Source organism: Caloenas nicobarica, chromosome Z (genome assembly GCF_036013445.1).
Source record: "Caloenas nicobarica isolate bCalNic1 chromosome Z, bCalNic1.hap1, whole genome shotgun sequence".
Lineage (NCBI taxonomy): Eukaryota > Metazoa > Chordata > Aves > Columbiformes > Columbidae > Caloenas > Caloenas nicobarica.
The window spans coordinates 3,883,954-3,902,955 of record NC_088284.1 but is presented as its reverse complement, the minus strand read 5'-3'; the positions used below and the strand labels follow the sequence as shown (position 1 = coordinate 3,902,955).

General features: G+C 37.7%; 1 protein-coding gene across 1 annotated transcript in view; it reads left to right on the top strand.

Moving 5' to 3' along the window:
- Positions 1-19,002, top strand: part of ARK2N (arkadia (RNF111) N-terminal like PKA signaling regulator 2N) — a 43,012-nt gene that overhangs the window by 5,629 nt on the left and 18,381 nt on the right. Inside the window, exon 2 of the mRNA XM_065656548.1 lies at positions 9,648-10,464. Coding sequence (XP_065512620.1) covers positions 9,741-10,464 — 724 coding nt within the window. The 5' untranslated portion in view covers positions 9,648-9,740. The remainder of the gene's footprint in view (positions 1-9,647; positions 10,465-19,002) is intronic.

Genomic DNA, 19,002 nt, shown 5'->3' with positions numbered 1-19,002 from the left:
TGTGGGTAGCAGAGCCCATGAGCTGATTCTGATAATCACAATTTGAGTTGACAATAGCTATGGTTCCTCCAGAACTGGTAATACCTTTTGATCAGCACTATGTAGAACCTGTGAGGAGTTTAAAAAACAACAACAACAACAACAAAAACTAACCAAACATTTCTTTAAATATTGTTTTTAAAAAGCCTTTAAGGTCAAGTTATATTTTCCATGGCTACAGCTACCGATATCAATAAGTCATCTTAAAGGCAATTCATGGGCTCACTCATAAAGAAAACCCAGAAACTGTTGAATACCGTAAAACTAAGCTGGGGACATTTAGTGAATATCTTACCACAGTTAGCTAATTACTGAGGGCTTCTGGAGTTATAGAAGTTTATTTGATTACAGACACTTGATTTCCCTTTTTTGTTTTACAAGATCAAAATGTTTTTTCTACTTACTAACACCTGTAGTGGATTTCAGTGTTTATCTGCATGGGACTCGTCAAGCTACAGCAATAACAACAACTGTGTTGGATGAACAGAGTGAGATTGAACTAGTACTCCAGACTTGATGCTCTTTTTTTATTCTACCTCCCCTTTTGCTGGGGAAATAATATATATTGTTTATGTCTGCTGTTGCTAACTGTAAGTTTAGATGTAAAGAAAGCTTTGCTAGCTGAACGTCTTTTTCCTAAACCAAGAGCAATAACACAACAAATCACTTTGGGATAAATGGTGCTTTTATTTTAGAGTAAGGAAGGTTTTTTGTGTTGTGGTGTTTTTTTTTTTTTATTTTATTTTTTTTAAATTTTTTTTAAAGTTTTTCTCCCTGACAGTACTTGCAGAGTACTGATGAAAACTACCCTTTGATTTTCTTTTGCTATTTTTATAGCTGGTAACTTGGTATCCCCTTAGATGCTGTTGTTTAATTTCTGTAGTCAAATACCTGCGAAGTCTTCTGTATGTTGTGGGAAAGATATGTCTGTTTCCTGGTTGGTCTGTTACCCTCTCGAAGTAGAGGTCAAATTTCTTCACCTCTGCCAACTGGGAGTAAGTATTGTAGGAAGTATCTCATAGTAAAACCCATGTTAGAGGCATTACTCACAACATACATATAATGGGCTTTTGACCCAGTCAGTTCTGTATTTTGAAATACTCAAGGTAGCTTGTGTTCATTTGTAGACCCAGCCTGTGTTTACTTCATACTATTTTTCATTTGTTTTTTGTTAAAAGCTTATTCTAAATTAACCCCGTCCTGTGCTGTCCTTTTTCTTTACCAGGCTTCATTCTCCTTCTGTTACGGGCTGTGCTGCCGTCCCTCTACTTCTGCCTGTGTCTATAGATGTTTGTCTATGGCTGTGACATCTTGTGAGACTTTAACTTTTTTGTCACGTCAGTTTCTCAGGAAATGTAAACTAGGGAGCAGAGTGTTAGGTTTTGTAAGGATATGGGCTCAAAAGTTAGCGATCTTGAGTTAGTTGCGCTCTTGAGTGCGGTTCAGGGGTGTGGGTGAGTTTTCTTGGTGAGAAAGTTGCGTCCAATGAACCTGTTACTTACCAAGTCCTAGTTAGGTCAGGACAGACCAATGTCATGAGTGCTTCCTTCGTCAGGAGCACTTTGGACATGTAAAGACTACGGTATCGATTGTTAGCTGAAATCGATTGGCAGCTCGTGTTGCTGGTCAAAAAATGATCAAGGGTTCCGTGTCAAGAACAGCCTGACAGCGGGTGGTATCTTATGGTTACTAAAATTTTCATAATTTGGATGCAATGTGACTTTGCCTTTAGTGGGTTGATACAATTTATTTTTCAGTAATATACCTACTGCAAATTTATGTTGCAATAATTAGATTTTATACCATTAGCTTAATAACTAAAGAAATGAATAATATTAGTGGCTTGTGGATGAGGAAATGAATTGAGATCAGGGTTTTTTTGGCTTACAGCTGCTTTCCAGCCTTTCTGTAGAATTTGGGCATGTCATCTCCTCTCTCTTCATCAATTGGCCAGACCATAAAATATGTATGTTCCTGCCCTATGCCAGGAAGATACTGGCTTAAAGCAAAGGCACAGCACTGGCGCGTATTTGAACCTTTAAAATACCTGCAGGTCTGTTTTGTTTATTTCCTGTGGCAAAGATGTGTAAAAAGTTCTGATCATAAAATACTTAGCAACTATGGAGTTACTTAATATATCTCTCAACTCGTCTTTAAGTGGCTGTCATAAATCCATACCACTTCCAGCACAGAGAGTTGAGCTCTTGGATAGCTGTAAGAGCTGGGGAGGTTGTAGCATGGGTTGGGTAGCCAGTGCTGTTATTGAAAAGGAATGTTACACAGAACTTGACAAAACATCTCTCTTATCTGCTGAGAGTATCTCCCCTCCTGATGTCAAGGCTTGTGCAATTTTGGAGTGGTGTTTTTGCAAGATCGGGTGAACCGTCCAATGCTCTCCCTTGCTCCAGGCCTGTTGTGTAAGATGCTCACCTGGCTCTGGACCCTGACTCTGGTCCCATTCAGCCCAGTGATGAGGTGTGCAGCTTTCCTCTGGGAGGCCGAATTACAAAATAACTTGATGGGTGCTAACTGGCCCAGCAGGTAGCCAAGTTCTACCTCTTTACAGTGGTGGTGGACTGCAGGATGGACTTCATGGCTCCTGGTCTCCTGCAGCACTCATTGCTGCTTCCACGTTTCCAAATAATAACCATAGCAAGGTAAATTTGTGCCTCTCCATGCTGGACCACTGTTGATTTTTGCAGGGGACAGGCTCAAACCCTTCTCAAATAAATACTGCAGTACTGAGATGACTTCACGACTTCCAAGTTAACTGCAGCTGTCCTGTTTTGCCAATTGGAGTTACTAGCAGGTAATGCAATGTATGATTACTTTCAGGATATTTCAGGTAACTGTTCTTAATAGAAAGAAAAACAGTGCTCTGAAGATGAGGATTAATTTGCTACTGTTATTTGCAATTTAAAATGCAGCTTTTCTGTGAGCATTGCTTTGTTGAACATGGTAGAACAGTACACCAGCATTTCATAGAATCATGTCCTGTGTTGAAAGGGACCTCATTCTGTGATTCTACGATTCGTGATTTCTTGAAGTCTGTTTATGTAAAATGGCGTGAACCAGCGGAGGAAGCACACAATGCGTTTCCTTTGAGTAACAGAAATGGATAGGTAAAGTGGGAAAATTTGTTAAACTCAGTCTTAGAAAAAGGTGGGACATCCACATGAATATCCTCAGAAGGGATGAGGGATTCAAGCCAATCTATGGCAGAGAGAAAAAGAAATGAAGCATGACTGTCCCGGCATTGTTTTCTGCCACTAGTTTTGTTGAAAAAATAATGAAAAATCTAAAAGCGAGTGGCGTAAAATTTTAGGAACGGGTAGTAATAAAAATACGTCCCCTCTAATTTTTAGAGTAGAGAGCATTGTACACTTTAAATGACTGCGCACTGGAGAAAAATGGTTTCACTATGAGAAATAAATGAGATTTTAGAAGGGTAAGTGCAGCCAACCCTGTGTGCCTTTATCTGTATGATAATGAATTTATTTTTACAAGGACCGTGTTGTTTTCTGTTTGAGGATTTTTTTGTGGGATTCCAGTGCAGCTGGTGAATGTTTCTGGAAGCCTGTGTGCAGGCTTGTGGACTAACCCATAGCTGGTAGTTATCTTTCATTTGAAAGAGGCAGAATATGTGCATTAAGCATTGTAATGGAAAAACCTGTATTTAAATATAAAGTCTTGCTTCTTATTAACGATGAAAAATGTTGCTTTTCAAGGTCGCAAAGGATGCTCTGCAAACCTTTTGTTTTAACACATATAGTTGTAATTTTTATTTGGCCTTAGGTGATTTGTATATGCATCCTGTTGAGCTCTCAGTAGGAGCAGCCTATTTTTAACCTTCATTTGTTTATGCAAAACCAGTTGAAACACAGCGTTAGTTTAATGTTTTCTTCTTTTGTTTGGCACTGCGATTCTCTTACCAGGTTTCTATTCTTCAGAATTGCTACCAGGCCTGATTTATGAATCATCTGATAAAGAGCCAGCTCTACTCCCAGAAATGCGCCTTTAGGTAGAATTATATGCCAGTGCGTCAGCTTTAGGGCAACATTTTCAAAGGAACACTATATAAATTACACAGTATCCGTGTGGGGGTGGCTTAGTGTTATGAAAATCTTCTCTGGAGCATTGTGCACACACATCCACACAGAGCTGAGTCAACTGTCTTGACTTAAATCGAGTGCTGGTCACGCTTCTGTTGTTTTAAGTGCATGGGTATGTGTGACACTTAAAAGAAAACAATAAAAGAATGTGTGGTATCTTGGGGAGGAGATAAACAAGTCTGAAGGACAGCAGTTGGGAAGTGCAGAAGGCCTTGGTACTTCTGTGTTCGCCTGGATGCAGATTAGTTTTTGCTGATAAAATTCTCATTATTTGGATTGATTCATTTTTAGTTACATAGACATTTTGTTGTTGGGCATGTCTGCGTTGCTTGTACTGAAATGTAACTGGTGAGTTTATTGAATTAAGCATGCTGGCTTATGGTGGAAAGGAAGGTGATTTGAGAAGAAAAAAGAAAAAAGCATGACCAACATGCAGATTCTCCTACAGAGGTTTTTGGTGAAGCTTCAGAAGTGGCCAGTCGTTAGCAGTTCACATCTTCAGTTATGTGGCTCTGTCACAAGAGGAGATGACTGGTCTTTGCCTGAGTGTTTGCATTTTTTAAAAAAGCTGGTTTACATAATTTCATTAACGTCAGTTGTATACGTTTGGCATTACCTCACATCTCTGATTTATTCCATCTATGCTCACTTACTTGTAAATGTGAGATAATGTAATCCACTGGTGATGGAAATAATTGTTTGTTAGTATGAGCCACTATATTCTTCAGTTCTGTGTAAATACAAAAACATATTGAGATATAGGTGAAAATACTGACTTCTGTGACACTGGAGCTATAAGGTAGGAGAGGCTCTGCAAGGATCTCTATGGTTAACTGTGTTTTATGAACAAGTAAATCCTATGCAGCAGTGCAATTTAACTTTTTGTTTATTTAAAAAAAAAAAGCTTAAAGGAAGTCCTTGACGTTATTTTCTGCAAAAATGGAGGTACTGTTTCTCTTTTTTTTTTTTTTAAATTACAGCTTGGGAATGAGGGGGTAGTGGTGCGAGGAGGTATTGTTAAAGCTGTTTTCTTTCAGTGCGAAAATGGCTTTAAAAGACAATGTTCTTCTAGTTTTTTTTTGTTTTCATTTAAACTGGAATGAGAAGGTGATGTGGGAAAAGAAGTGGTCTGTTGGACTTGTGAATAAGAGGAAATGTGTCAGTAATAAACTAGTGACTTTTAGCAGCAAGCTTCTGTGAAAAACTTAGTGCTTCTGAAGTAAGAATCTGTTGTAACCACCGCTGCTGAGAAAATGAACTGGTTTGCTTCATATAAGCTAGGTATTCTTTATCATTAATCAATTCAATAACACCTAAAATGACAATGTACAATTAAGGTTAGGGTGTCATGATGTTTATTAAAGTATTTCATGCTTTATCTTTTGTTTGGGTGAAACTCATTTCCTTCTGACATTGCAGGATATACAACTATAAAGAAGAACTTTTACTGAGAGCACAACGAGCGAAAATATTATGAAGGATGTATGTATGGCCAGTTATTGATTGATAAAGGGCATGCGTGTCATCTTCAATATAACTCTTTGTGCAGTAGTATGTATTACTTAATAGCATATCTTCCGTTATAATTGTTCTTTAGGAAGCTACTGAGACCTGTACTTGAGTTTAATTTTTTGCTTTTAATAATGTTTTATCTTCAAAAATCTCGAAGCAAACAGCGATGTGAAAGAAACATTCAGTACCCTCAGTTTGGTGATGAGACAGAACAGCAGGTAGTTTTTAGTCACATTTGTTTTTTACTAAAGGAATGGCTTGTTACTTGCCCTCCCTTCCCTCATATTCCCGCCAGGTCTGGCAGAAAATTTCACTTATTTTCTGATTTTGTTTTCTGCTGGTTTTGTGAAGTGAATCTACCCAGGAAAGGATGGGCCAGTTCTGGTAGAAAGGAAGGAATATGACTGCACAGTCATGAGTGAGTGGTAAAAGAGTAGGGGGTAAAACCCATCCCTGTTAAATGGCAGCAAGCTGTTAGACTGGCTGGGCCATCTCTGCTAATCTGACCTTCAAAATCCTTCTGGATTTCTTAATTACAGTGCAGTTTTCATAGTGTACAAATTAGATGCCTTTAAAGCTGAGTCCACAATTTGAAAATATTTCCCAGGTAAAGATACAGTTAAATATTTGATGGCTTCCACACACTGATGTTTTTTCTGTGTGTGGTTGGGAAAAAAAGATTTCTGTTGCAAAAATCCAGCACAGAAGTTTTTACAGAATTGTCTTTTAAAATCATCAGTGCAGTATCTGTGCATCAGAAAAAGGAGAACGACATTTCTGAGCAATGTCTAATTAGGTATCCATCTGTATCTGTAAGCATCACCGCTTGTTTTTCGGTGCTATGTTTTCCTCATTTAAGTAAGAAACTGTTCTTCCTGTAGCATCACCTTGAGATTACCTTTTCTAGTATGGTTATAAAGTGAGTGGCAAGAAAGGAGTGGGAGTGTTTCAGTGTCATCTTCCTCTCTCTAATTTATGAATTTCTCAAGTAGAACTAAAACAGTATGTTTTTTCTTTCTTTGAGAAAAGGCTTTGCAAGAACTGTCTGTATGCTTCCCTGCAGCAAAGTCTGTTGGAGTCACAACAGACTGGGATAAATATCAAGTGCTTTTTTATATGCATACTAATATTACAATTGTTGACTTTTTAAATAGCAAGTTCAGAGGACCTGAAGGGTACAAACCTCATCAGAGCAAGTACACACAGAAACACACAGCAGTGTGGACCAGATACATTTTGGTGAAGTTACCAGTCCTTGTGCTGCTTTATTACTGAAAATATAATTCACTGATTGCTGTGTGAGGGATCAGACCAGTGTCGTTTGAGTAGTTAAAGTAAGATCCTATTGAATAATAAAAAAAGTCTTCATAAGTTGTAGAATAGACTGTTAGCAAGGTGGTACTGTGTAGGTGAAACATAATTTTTTTTGGCTGATAGGCCAGGGAGATGGAAAGGCGAGTACAGGTGTTGTTATAGTCCCTTTGGGAGCTGAGAGGTGGGTAATGTTCCCAAGTAGGACGTTTGTGAAGAAGTCTCTAGTTCTCTTTGTCTGCCCTTTAGCTTTGTGTCGAGCTCTGTTCTTTGTGCTCCTCAGGCTAAAAGGATGAATAGTACAGAAGCTGTTCTGCAGTTATTAGAATTAATCTTTAAATACATTTCTTTTGGTCAGGCTAATATTCTTCTTGTACGTGTTTGAGCAACCACATTTTTCCTTGCATGTACATTTCAAAACTCTTAGAAAAGGTATTTTTCTTTTCAAAGTGCATGGCCGGAACAAAGCTGAGAGTTGCGCTAGCTGGTACAATACATATCCCACTGTGTATCAGTCATTTAATAGTCAAATCTGTGTTTTACTTGCTTGTATGAGAGAATTATTTGATAATGTAGTTTTGCAGATGAAATATGTTGAAATATTGATCTTATTACAGTATTGGGATGTGTTTATGTTTCAGAACATGTGTATTCATCATTTGGGTTTGTTGATGCCATGCTGTGGCTTTGGAAATAAATTTATTCTTACATTATATTTATTGCCTACATTAAGTTACCATCTCCAGAAATTCTTCTAGGTTGCTTTCAAGGGAGTATTACTCAGTGCAAGTATTGGAAAATATTTTTCTTTATATGTTCCTGTATTTTACAATACATATTTTATTCTGCTTTTTTCAAGTAAATATGGGGTTTACTGTTTTATTTGTGGGGTTTTGTTTGTTTGTTTTGGGGGAAGTGTTCGTTTTTCTTTCGCTTACTTTGCAGACCTAGAGTGGTCATCTCCATCTTTCTTGTATTGTCTGATATTAACTAAGCTTTCTTTTATTAACCAGTGTTTCTCTTCTGTAAATATTTTCTTAATCCCCTTGCACTACTCAGCATTTAATTCATTAGCCTGAAGGAAGCGTGAACTCTATTTTAATATTTTTTAAAAATCAAATTTTAAAGTGGTTTAGGGCATATAGGACAACACTGAGCTTTTCACAGCACCTTTTAGGAGGGAGGCAGCCTAATTCAGTGCTGCAGATGGAGTCAGGGAAGCAGTGTACAATTACGTGCGGTTACGTATGTGCAATTACATACGTGCAATTACAGGCAGTTTGGGATGGATCAGGAAACTGAAGAAGGATTGTCAGGGTACAGAAAAATCTCTCTGAACCACTCATGCTTTCTGAGATTGCTCAAGTACTAATTGTCCTCATCTGCAGAAATGTGTTTTTAAAAAACAGTAGGTTAAATCTTAACACTACTTTTTCCTGTCTACACTTTTTTTTGGGGTGCCATAAATTTGTTGTTTAGTATGCTTCTAAACCCAGAAGTTATTTGCTACATACCATTCACCTATAAGCAATTGTGATAATTAAAAGATCTTTATGTTGAATTCAAAGTGAAAATCTAAGTGGAAGGCAGAGTGTGAATAATGAGTATAAACAAAATTTCCCTGAAGGTGCTTCAGGTACTTTTGGGTTGATAACATGCAAGTTATCAGTCAGATAAATAGCTTGGATTTTGCATTTGCACTGAAGCAATATGATTTATTAAATTATAACTTGAAGTGAAATTTAGGATATTGGTGTGGGTGGATACTCTTCGTTGCTTGCAGCAGTTGCTGGGAACAAATCTGCCTTAAACACAGCTAATGCTTCTAAAGGCATTGCCTGTAGATGTCGTAAACCTGTGTCCTTGACCATTTCATATCAATTTGTGGCATTTCTTGTAAATACGTCTTTGGTATGTGAGATTTGCTGGCAGCAGTTCCACTAAAAAAAAAAAAGGTGTGTTTGATGTTCAGCAGCCTGTTTCTTCAGGTTTCTGCACAAAGTGGAGGTTTCTCCTATGTCGTGTTGGTACTGTAAATTTGCAAATTACCATAGAAACATGGTAATTTTATGAAGTTGAAGTCCTGTTCAAGTGAGAGTAGATTTCTCATAGATATGGAAACAGAACTATATTCTGGTCTGTCCAGGTAGATGACTACCAAGTCTGGGAATTTTCTGGCTGGCATTGTTCATAAGGGCAAAATTCTCCATTAAAATATGTTTAAAGTTCTAGGTGAAAAAGTTTAGCATATGTTGCTTACAATACATTGATTTACATTTTATAAAGTAAGAGTTTAGAAATATTTTTATTATTTTCTGATCTGTTTTGATTATTCTAGTGAGGTGAACCACATTTGATGTGATTCCAATACCGTCTTTCATGGGTGTGTGAAAGGAAGAATAGTGTGGTGTAACAGGGTGAGTTCACTAGGAAAAAGTAAATGAAGAAAACCTGGAGGTGTTTGAAGGCCACAGAGATGAGGTTCTTAGGGACATGGAGGTTAATGGTTGGACTCAATGATCTTAAAGGTCTTTTCCAAACAAAATGATTCAATGATTCTGAATGATACTGAACCATGCTGTCTGTAATTGAGAGCATCAAGGTAATACTGTGAAGAGCAGGACTGACTGAGTTATTTGGGTAAATGACTCTTACTGTTCTGTTCTTGTGCAGGCTGCTGCATTGCTGAAGTCTGTGTCTAGTTCACCCCGTCTTCCAGACCGTGTGCTCCATGCTTTGAGACCAGGAGGACCTTGGTGTTCTGAAATGAAGATGGAGGCATTGGGAAAAACAGAAGAACTTGTTGATTCAGAAGTTCCGCCAAAGACTTCTGAAAAGCAAGAGGTGGCTCCTGATGAAGACGGACCTATAGAACTGGAGACACAAACCCACAAGGACAGCGTGGCCGCCGCAGCAGACTCTGTGGTCCTCTCCTCCATGCCTTGCTTACTGATGGAACTGAGGCGAGACTCCTCGGAGTCTCAGCTGGCATCTACAGAGAGCGATAAGCCAACGGGTGGTCGAGTTTACGAGAGTGACTCTTCTAATCATTGCATGCTTTCCCCTTCTTCCAGCGGGCATTTGGCTGACTCAGACACGTTGTCTTCCACAGAAGAGAATGAGCCCTGTCAAGCTGAAGCTGCTGTAGAAGGTGACCCTTCTGTGGTGTCTGGGGCTGTGGTCGGGAGGAAATCTAGGCGATCCAGATCCGAAAGTGAAACTTCAACAATGGCTGCCAAGAAAAACCGACAGTCTAGTGATAAGCAGAATGGCCGAGTTACCAAGGTAAAAGGTCACCGAAGCCAAAAACACAAAGAAAGAATCCGTCTCTTAAGACAGAAACGGGAGGCAGCTGCTCGCAAGAAATACAACCTGCTGCAGGACAGCAGTACCAGTGATAGTGACCTGACGTGTGACTCGAGCACGAGTTCATCAGATGATGAAGAAGAGGTTTCAGGGAGCAGCAAGACAATCACTGCAGAGATACCAGGTAGAGGATGTTTTTTAAACTGAACTGTAACACATCTGACATCGTTTCTCAGCTGTCATGCTAAATTAGATGAGTGACACTTGAGAAAAACCAGGAGAACTGCAGCTCTGTGTAAATTTGAAGACTGCAGTGCATTAACAAGATGGGAAAATCTTAAAAATCTGAGGTTTCAGTGCACTTTTGCACACCAACGAAGCATAGAAATGGTAAATTGGCGGAAGGACTATCTTTGAGTTCTGGAATTTTGAGATCTTTTCCTTTGTAAGCCTATATGAACTAGGAGTGCTGTCAAATCCCATTAGATGGTGATAATCTAATAAACACATTCTTAAGATAAGTGGCCAGCTTTGCTTTAATATTTTAAGAGCACAGCTCAGCAGCTGTGTTAGAAATAACCTGGCAAACCTCCTGCCCGTGTTACAGTAAGGCCCTGTTCATTATTGCACTTATGCTGTGCTTGCAGCTCTACGTTTCAGTGCATGACAAACCTACTTAGCCTTATTGTAAGTTCATGCAGATTACAGCTGGTCACCTATTTTAGGACATAAATATGAAGATGTTTGCGCAGGTGCCCAAGCTATATTCACACTTAATTTTTCAACATATTAGGCAAAAGCTGTTACCATTTTCCTGTGTTATAGGATCTATAATTTCTATACTTCAAATTTTATGACACATCCGTTTTAAGATTGGGGGAATTAAATTATAGGGGCCTTCTCATTATTTTATTAGGAAAAGAAAGACTAATTCTTCAAGTTTTTTGTCTGCTGAGTCTTTGTTATTTTATTAGCCAAAGTGCCGTGGACAGGGTTTTGTGTGAATTCTTCTTGCAGCATATTATACCATAGAACCGTCATCATATGGCAATCAAAAATAAAATCACATAAAAATAAACTTTTTGGCTTGCCAATTTTTACTGGGTTACATGCCTTTTTTCCTCTTGTGCTAAAAGATTTTTTTTTTGGTAGAGATAAGTATCAGCTTACATAGGGCCAGAACTTTTAAAGGAAAACTGCAATAATTAGTCTTAACTTGCTGAATGAATGTCTGATAGATTAATTATTTAAAATATTTGCAGCAGATTTGATGAATAACTGTTTTAACTGACTTGATTATGGTGAATGATTCTGTCACTACGAGAACTGGCATTTTTCCCACATATTGCTAGGAAGCAGGTTGCCCAAAGGAAGTTAATGTTTTTTATTAGAAAGTCTGGGAAAGGCATAGTTTTACGATTATTGTGTAGTAAACTTCTAATAGAGATCTCAAATGATTTTTACCAATTCAGTAGTTAGTTGGACTTATAGCTTTCATAGTTTTATATCTCTTTATTTACTATATTTACACTTTGCTGGGCAATTAAAGCCTAATTTAAAGCCTGTAGAAGAAGACTGTTTCGTTGAGTTTTGGGACAGGTTCCTCCTCAGTCCTAAAAAAACCCAAAACACACACACAAGAAGTCCCCAAGGTTATGTTATTTTTTAAGTCGTAAAAGTACCTTGTGACCTGGAAAGGCAGCACATGGTACTTTCAGATCTGCCAAGATTTATTGCGGAGACCTGAAACCACTCTGGGGTACTTTTTGTGTGTCATTAGGCTCTTTCTGTGTTTGAGCTTAGCCTTAACCATGAGATGCTTCTAGTGAAAAGGTCCCATTGTAGTATACAAAATAACTTGATGACTTAATGATGAATAGGCCAAGGCCCGATTTTACCTGCGATGCAAGATGTGGGAGTGCAAAAACCATCCTGGGGAACAATGCCCTTTATTCTTATTTCATAGCAGATATCATCTTCTTGACATTGAATCACACTTAAGACATCAAAAGTTTTGGAACGAGGTGCAATGTGCACCTGCCACATTGTGGTTTTCCTTTAAACAGAAATGACTCTGGTTTGTGGGAAACAGTCTCCAAGTGCAAAAGAAAAATATTCTCTACAGAGATTAAGGATGAGGTTGGCCAAAAGTGCATCTTGTGCTACTCGTGGGTTAATAAAACGTTGTGGTCTTAACAGATGTTGGGGAGCTCCGAGTCTGAGCAGGACTCCCAGCTCTCCATTGCAGCAGAAGGTTCACATGCCATCTGCGATCCCTGTTCTTGGAACTGGCAAAGTGCATAACTTAAAATATATATATACTTTTTTTTACTAGAAAGCCATAGTGCACTTAGCATTACACTGTGAATGTCCTCAAAACTTAGGGAGTGAACATGTAGTTGGAAAATATACAGGGTATCAAGAAGTATTACTGGAAATTTCAGGCCATGCGTGTCCCTTGCACACAGTCAAAAACTTCAGGTTTAACTTGATACTTGAGTGTCAAGAAACTACAATGCACCTGTGAGAAGGACATAAGCATGAAAAAACTTTTTCCTTTTGAAAAAAGTCTGTGCACATTGATGCAAAAGACTTTTACAGGTAACCTGTGTTCCCCTTAGTCTGACTGTACTGGGACACTTCAGCTGTAGTGTTAGTTACTGTCTAAATGTAGCTTATTATTTGGGCTGATTTTCAAATATCTGCTGTCTGAAAAAGAGCTTTGCCAACAGAGATGCTCAAAAATTTTTAGTTACAGTTAATGTAACGTGGCCTTCATGTACAAGGGCTATACATACTCTGGCTATTCACCTTATGTCGACACAAGTAGTTTTACAAAATAGAGTTGATTTGTGTGTGGTCTGAAAATTAAAGTGCCACATATTTTAAAATAAGCAGTCTTTCACGTTGTGTAACTAAAACTCTTGCTTTTCTTCTCAGCAAGGACTGAAGAGTATAGAGTTGAGATCTTACTGGTAATACTTCAATACGAATATTGTGAGCTCAGTAGGAGCTAAGCACAATACAGTAGGTTATTCTGAACGTATGAAGTTGATTTATACTTGAAAATACAGGTTCAATCTAAACTTTATGGATGCTACCAAGAATATTTTCACCAACTTGAGCAATCATAATCTTGGCTCTTTAATTCAGGGAATGCCATGATTTTTGAATTATTGCAGATGAGTAGCAATTTCTTATCTTTTAATGATTGAGCCTGTCTGTTGGCATATTTAGGGTTTTGCTATTCTCGAACAAACACTGGCTAATATTCACAGCATAAGAGGATGGTCTCTGAGTCCTGAAATAGGTTCTGGTAGGCCTGCTGCTGTGAAAAGTTTTTCCTTTGTGCAAAGTAACTCTGAATTAAATTGGCATGAGAGCAAGTCTGGGAATCAATATTTATTTCTGTGTAAACAATTTCATTTGGAAGGAGGAGGAGGGTTTTAAAAATTCAAATATAGTTTAGCACCATTGAGCTTTTTAGAACTCAGAAAAATCTAAACTGAAATAGGAGTGACTCATGTTTTAGGCTTTCAAAAAGATCTTTTAGAAAGTTTTAGTGTTGATGTAAAACAAACAAAAAAAAGAGGTGTTGCAGCTCACATTTTAAGAAGGAAAAGGGTTTTTAATACGTAGAAATCCAAAGAGAGGGGAACAATGTGCGTGAGGGACTCCCAGCCAGGTTACTTTCTCTTAAGATTGTGTGTAGACCCTGGATGAAGCATCTTGCAAGGGATGAATTTGGTTGAAGTAACTCAGAGTTGCAATTGTATAAAAACAGGAGGGAAAAAAAAATTAAGAGTGAATTCCAGTAGTTTACTTATTTGGAAATGCTGGATAGTATAGTGACACGGAGGAATCCACTATTGCTAGTTAGAATTAAGATGCGACATATCATCTTAAATTGTTACGTTGTCAGACTTCTTAAATTAAAGAGACAGCATTGGGGAATTTCTTTGACGCTTTTCTGCATGAGGTATTGTCCTGAAGATAAGATACAGTTCTTGGATTCTGACCCCTTTTGTGACTGCAAATTTCTTCTCATTGTAATCTGGTATTGCTTCAAAAACTATAGAGCTGTAAGTTTATAGGTAGCGAAGGGACCAATTAGATAAATGCTAGCACTGTAATATAATAAAAATGCATTTTTAGACTTGATTAATTTTTTTAACACTTAAGGCCGCCAGTAAAGATTGAATAAGCCGTGTTATAAGAACTGCATGGAAAGCATCTGAAGCATCAATTTGCTGCTACTGTAAATTGTAGATATACTATGAATGATGCCTTTTAAAAATAGTATTACAGGGTAATACATATTTTAATACATATTCACTTAAGTTTACAAAACAGTTTTGTTAACTGTGACCATGCTAGTTCTTTCGTAACTTTAAAAGCCTAGGTAGATTATGTCTCACGTACTGTCATCAATAGTTTTTATTTAAATTGCAATTAAAACTTACTTAACATTACTTAAAGGTGTCAGATAGTAAGCCTGTGGAAATGAGAAGGACTGAGGTTTAGTTACTTGACCTTGGGATAAGATCCCTGACTAATGACGAATAAAGAGAATCATATTGGACGTTCAACACTAAGATTATATGAACAGAAGGAATATCTTTTTCAGGGAGGAAAAAGACATGGAATGTACAAAAGGAACCGTGTTGTAGGAAAAAGATACCTTTACTTTTAGTTAAAACGCAGTTGGATGGATGTAAATTAGTTGCTGTAAAGTAATTTATTTTTGAGCAGAGGACCTGAATGCTGAATTTCCAGCCTGTCTGATAGGTAAGCAGACAGGAGACAGCACTTAAAAAGTAGGATTTTAATAGAAAGTTTTTGGCCCCAGTGGGTAGCATTGCTACTGCTCAGAAATAAGGATAATCCTAGGCTTTGTTTTGCTGTTACAGAAGGACTTAGGTATACCTCATTTAAATAGCTCCTGGAAATAATGTATTGTTTAAGTAATACTGTAATTTCATGTACACAGTGAAATCCCAACAAAGATTTAGTGCCTTATGTTTTTATTAGCAAATATTTGCTTAGGTTGTGCAGTGATTTCTCTCATTCTTAGGATATTTTCTACTGTTCTTAAGCCAGAGGATCTCACAAGTTTCATGTTCACATATTAAATTTGTCAGGTTCCGTAGCTGCTTTGTGTAGTTTAATGTGATGCTTGTCTTGTTTGAATTACCTTAGGCAACGTTTGTGTGTTCAAAGGGCATGCACACATGGTTTGTTATAACTCATAGAGGTACAGAGCCTTGTTTCATGGGGTTTTATTGTTTCCTAGGGGATTCCTGAGTGAACTCTAGGCTTGAAAATGCAGATAACACTGCCTTTTCTTATTGATATCTAGAGTAAGATAATGAGGAGGCCGCCTTTTCTTGCTGAAGTTTTTCCTGATAATCCCAAAGCCAGTCAATTTTGATAGATGGAAAGAAGGAGAACAATTTCCTCCCAGCTATGCCCTGTCTGTTTTCTGCCTTGGCTGGAAGTGGTGCTAGAAATGCGTTTATTGTTGGTGTGAGGTTGATCGTTCTTGCATGTCGTGTGGATTCCCCCTCTGATGGATCTGTGTCTGTCAGACCTTCCAGAGGGTGTTTTCACCTCATGTGTTAGCGCAGCGTTCACGTATCTCTTTGTGTGCATGTGTCATGTATTCTCTTGGGTGTTCAGTGTGTTTTCCAAAATCGGACCATGAATGGTAAGCTTTGGGCTTGACTGCTGTAAGTGCTGCAATCAGTATATCAGCCTTTATCTCTGTTATCTTGTGTACGATTTTCTGTATGCTTAACAGTCCGTTACAAAAGGGGTCAAGTATCTAAGTAAAATGTGCATAATTACTCAGTTAAACAGTAGTATTTTGGATTGCAACTTGAACTAAACATGTTTTGTATAATACTTGACACCTTCAGTTGAATCCAAAACAGGAATTGCAAGGCAATTGGACTAATTTGTTTTATTTATTAAAAAAACCAAAACAAACCTTTGTGACATAATTGTCTGAGAATTCTAGAATAAGAATAATTTTGAAGCCAAAATTTCTCTTATCTTAATGAGTGTAAATTTTTTTTTTTTTTTTTTTTTTGGACAGTAATACTGTTGGTTGATATTTGCTAATCCCTCCCCCGTTGTCATACCCAAGGGACGCAATTAGAAAAGTTTGTTTTCCTGAGTTAACATGCCTTAATAAACAATATTATGTTTGTACTTAACGATGTCTTATCAAATGGCCTCAATGTCTTTAAAGCTGGCTTCAGTCGTGCTGGGGGATCTGGAGGAGCGACCAGGGAAATTCCAGGATTGCTTGACAGGGGCACCGTGTGGGATAGGAACTGCATAGGCAATGTCCTGGAAGAGGCCATGAACTGCTTTGCCGAGATGCAGAGGCAGACAGAGGAGAAATTCCGCATGTGGATAGAAAAGCTAACCCGTCTTGACACGGACGAAGAAAGCAAGCAACAACTGGAGCCCAGGGAACCTAAAATTCAACTAGTTGGCCAAAGAATCCCCCCTACCACACAGTCAGGGGCTTTCATACAGATGCCTGATAGCCAAGTACTTCCACAGCAGTCGTTTAATTCTTACGTGGGATATCAAAATGTCGATGCCGCACTAGAGTTTCCAGCGACTTTTAATAACAATTTTCCACCTGTCTTTCCAGAGAATGGGAATATTGCAGAGCCTGATCTGAATCAATCGTAAACTTAAAACAAACAAACAAACAAATCAGATCTTTGCAATCTTGATGTTACTTTGGATTATGCTAAAACAAATGTTTGCTTTTCTCTTTGTGTATGCTTGTTTTGCTTTTCCTCTTTTGGGTTTTATTACCATCGTTGTGGTTTTTTTTTTTTTTTTTTTTTTTTTTTCAATTTATAGAGAATATATATGTAGTTTTAAAAAACCCACAGTGTACCCACGTGCATGTGCCAGCACACCCATACAAACACCTTTATAGGTGTGAGGGGAAACCACCCTAAGCCTTCATCACCAACCCTGGAAAACTATAACTTAGAATCCTTGTTTAGATACCCCAATATCAGTAGAGCTATGTTTGTTGTAATAGGAGCATTCAGAGCATTCATCCAAATGCTCTTTTTGCATGTTAAAACATTTATATAAGGAAGTAAGTTTTATATTTGAAGATGTAAGTACCCTAGAGAAGCAGATTACAGACTCATAACATTTCCTTAACTCTGTTTACTCCAAAGTTTTGCAGCTTCAACATGTCACACGTTATTTTTTTTTCTTCTTCCTTTTTAGGCAGAAGTAATAAATAAGCTTACCCTATAGATTTAGCTATATATAACAAATGCGCACAACTGTTTGTTTTTTTTTTTTTTTTGGTCTCCCATTTAGTAGTTCATTTTCTGTCCTGAGTTTTTACGAGTGTCTCTGTGTTGCACATGGCATATTTATGGAGGCAGCTGTCTTATATTGTGTGCACAAATACGCACAGGTATACATATATATGTGTGTGTGCGTATTCGATTTGGGTGGAAGTCATCTCTAATTTTAGGTGTCATTTGCTGTGGATCTCCTTCTGAATCAAAGGGAAGAGATAAGCACCTACAAGAGGACACCTTCTGGCAGCGTCTTTCTCTTCTATTAGTTGTCTAAGCCTCCCACATAAACAATTTAGAATAGATAATTTTTGGCTGAAGTCAGGTGAGATGAATCACACCCAACTGTGTGTGCCTGCATGACCCATGCACGGAAAATACTGCTGCTTTATTCTGTATATATGACCAAACTGCATCCTTCATGCTGGAATAAACATGGTTATGTCAGTCCTAAGATAAGCAGCCATCCATGGATGGTTTGAGCCTTGGCACAGGAATTTAAAACAAGGCTTGACAGCCAGACTAGTGAAAACACTGTGGTGGTCTGAAGGTGTGGGCTGCTGGTCTAGGTCAGACAGCAAGAGCTTCTTCTGAACCACGTCTGAATGCCACTGAAATAATTATTTACTTGTGATGGGGAATGCCAGAACATTAGGTTCGTTTAAATAATACAATAACTTGCTATTGTGTGGATTTTTTTATACTGATAGCCTGAATAGGCAGGCTCGAAACTGTGATGTTTTAAAGTAGGATTAATTTTAACTATATATTAGAAGTGTCTATTTAATTCTTGTTATTATCACTACAGACGGGGATTTTTTGGTCATCTCTCCATTAAGGCCTTTCTTCCTATGAAGTAACTCTCCATAGCTACCAAAAAAATATATTTATCATCAGTTGGAACTTGCTAAAAGTTTCTAAAACAGATTAAATGAAAATTCTAATTATGGAAATTGAAGGTCTTTGCATAGAGATAGCTTAAGTAAAGAGAACTCTATATGTCTCTTTTAGCTCTGTTGTTTTGCTTTTTAAACCACAGTCCTTTTTTTTTTTTCCTAATTATGTTAGTGTAATTACTACTTTTTCTTGTTGTTAAGTAACCGCTGTATCTTCTATAGACTGATTTTTTTTTTTTTTTTTTTTCTCCCTGAAGTCAGTGGGAGTTTATCCATCAGTTTATGTGGGGTTTGGATCAAACCTGTAACAGGAACTCAAGAAATTCCTTTTGTTTTCAGTGTAATACTAACACTGGTGTTTTAAGATTATCCTTGGCACAGACTTCTTTTTTTTTTTTTTATCATATGTGATGCCTTCATTAAAAAATGAGGTTAGAGAGCTGTGTTATTCTTAGAGCAACTGTTTGAAAGACTATG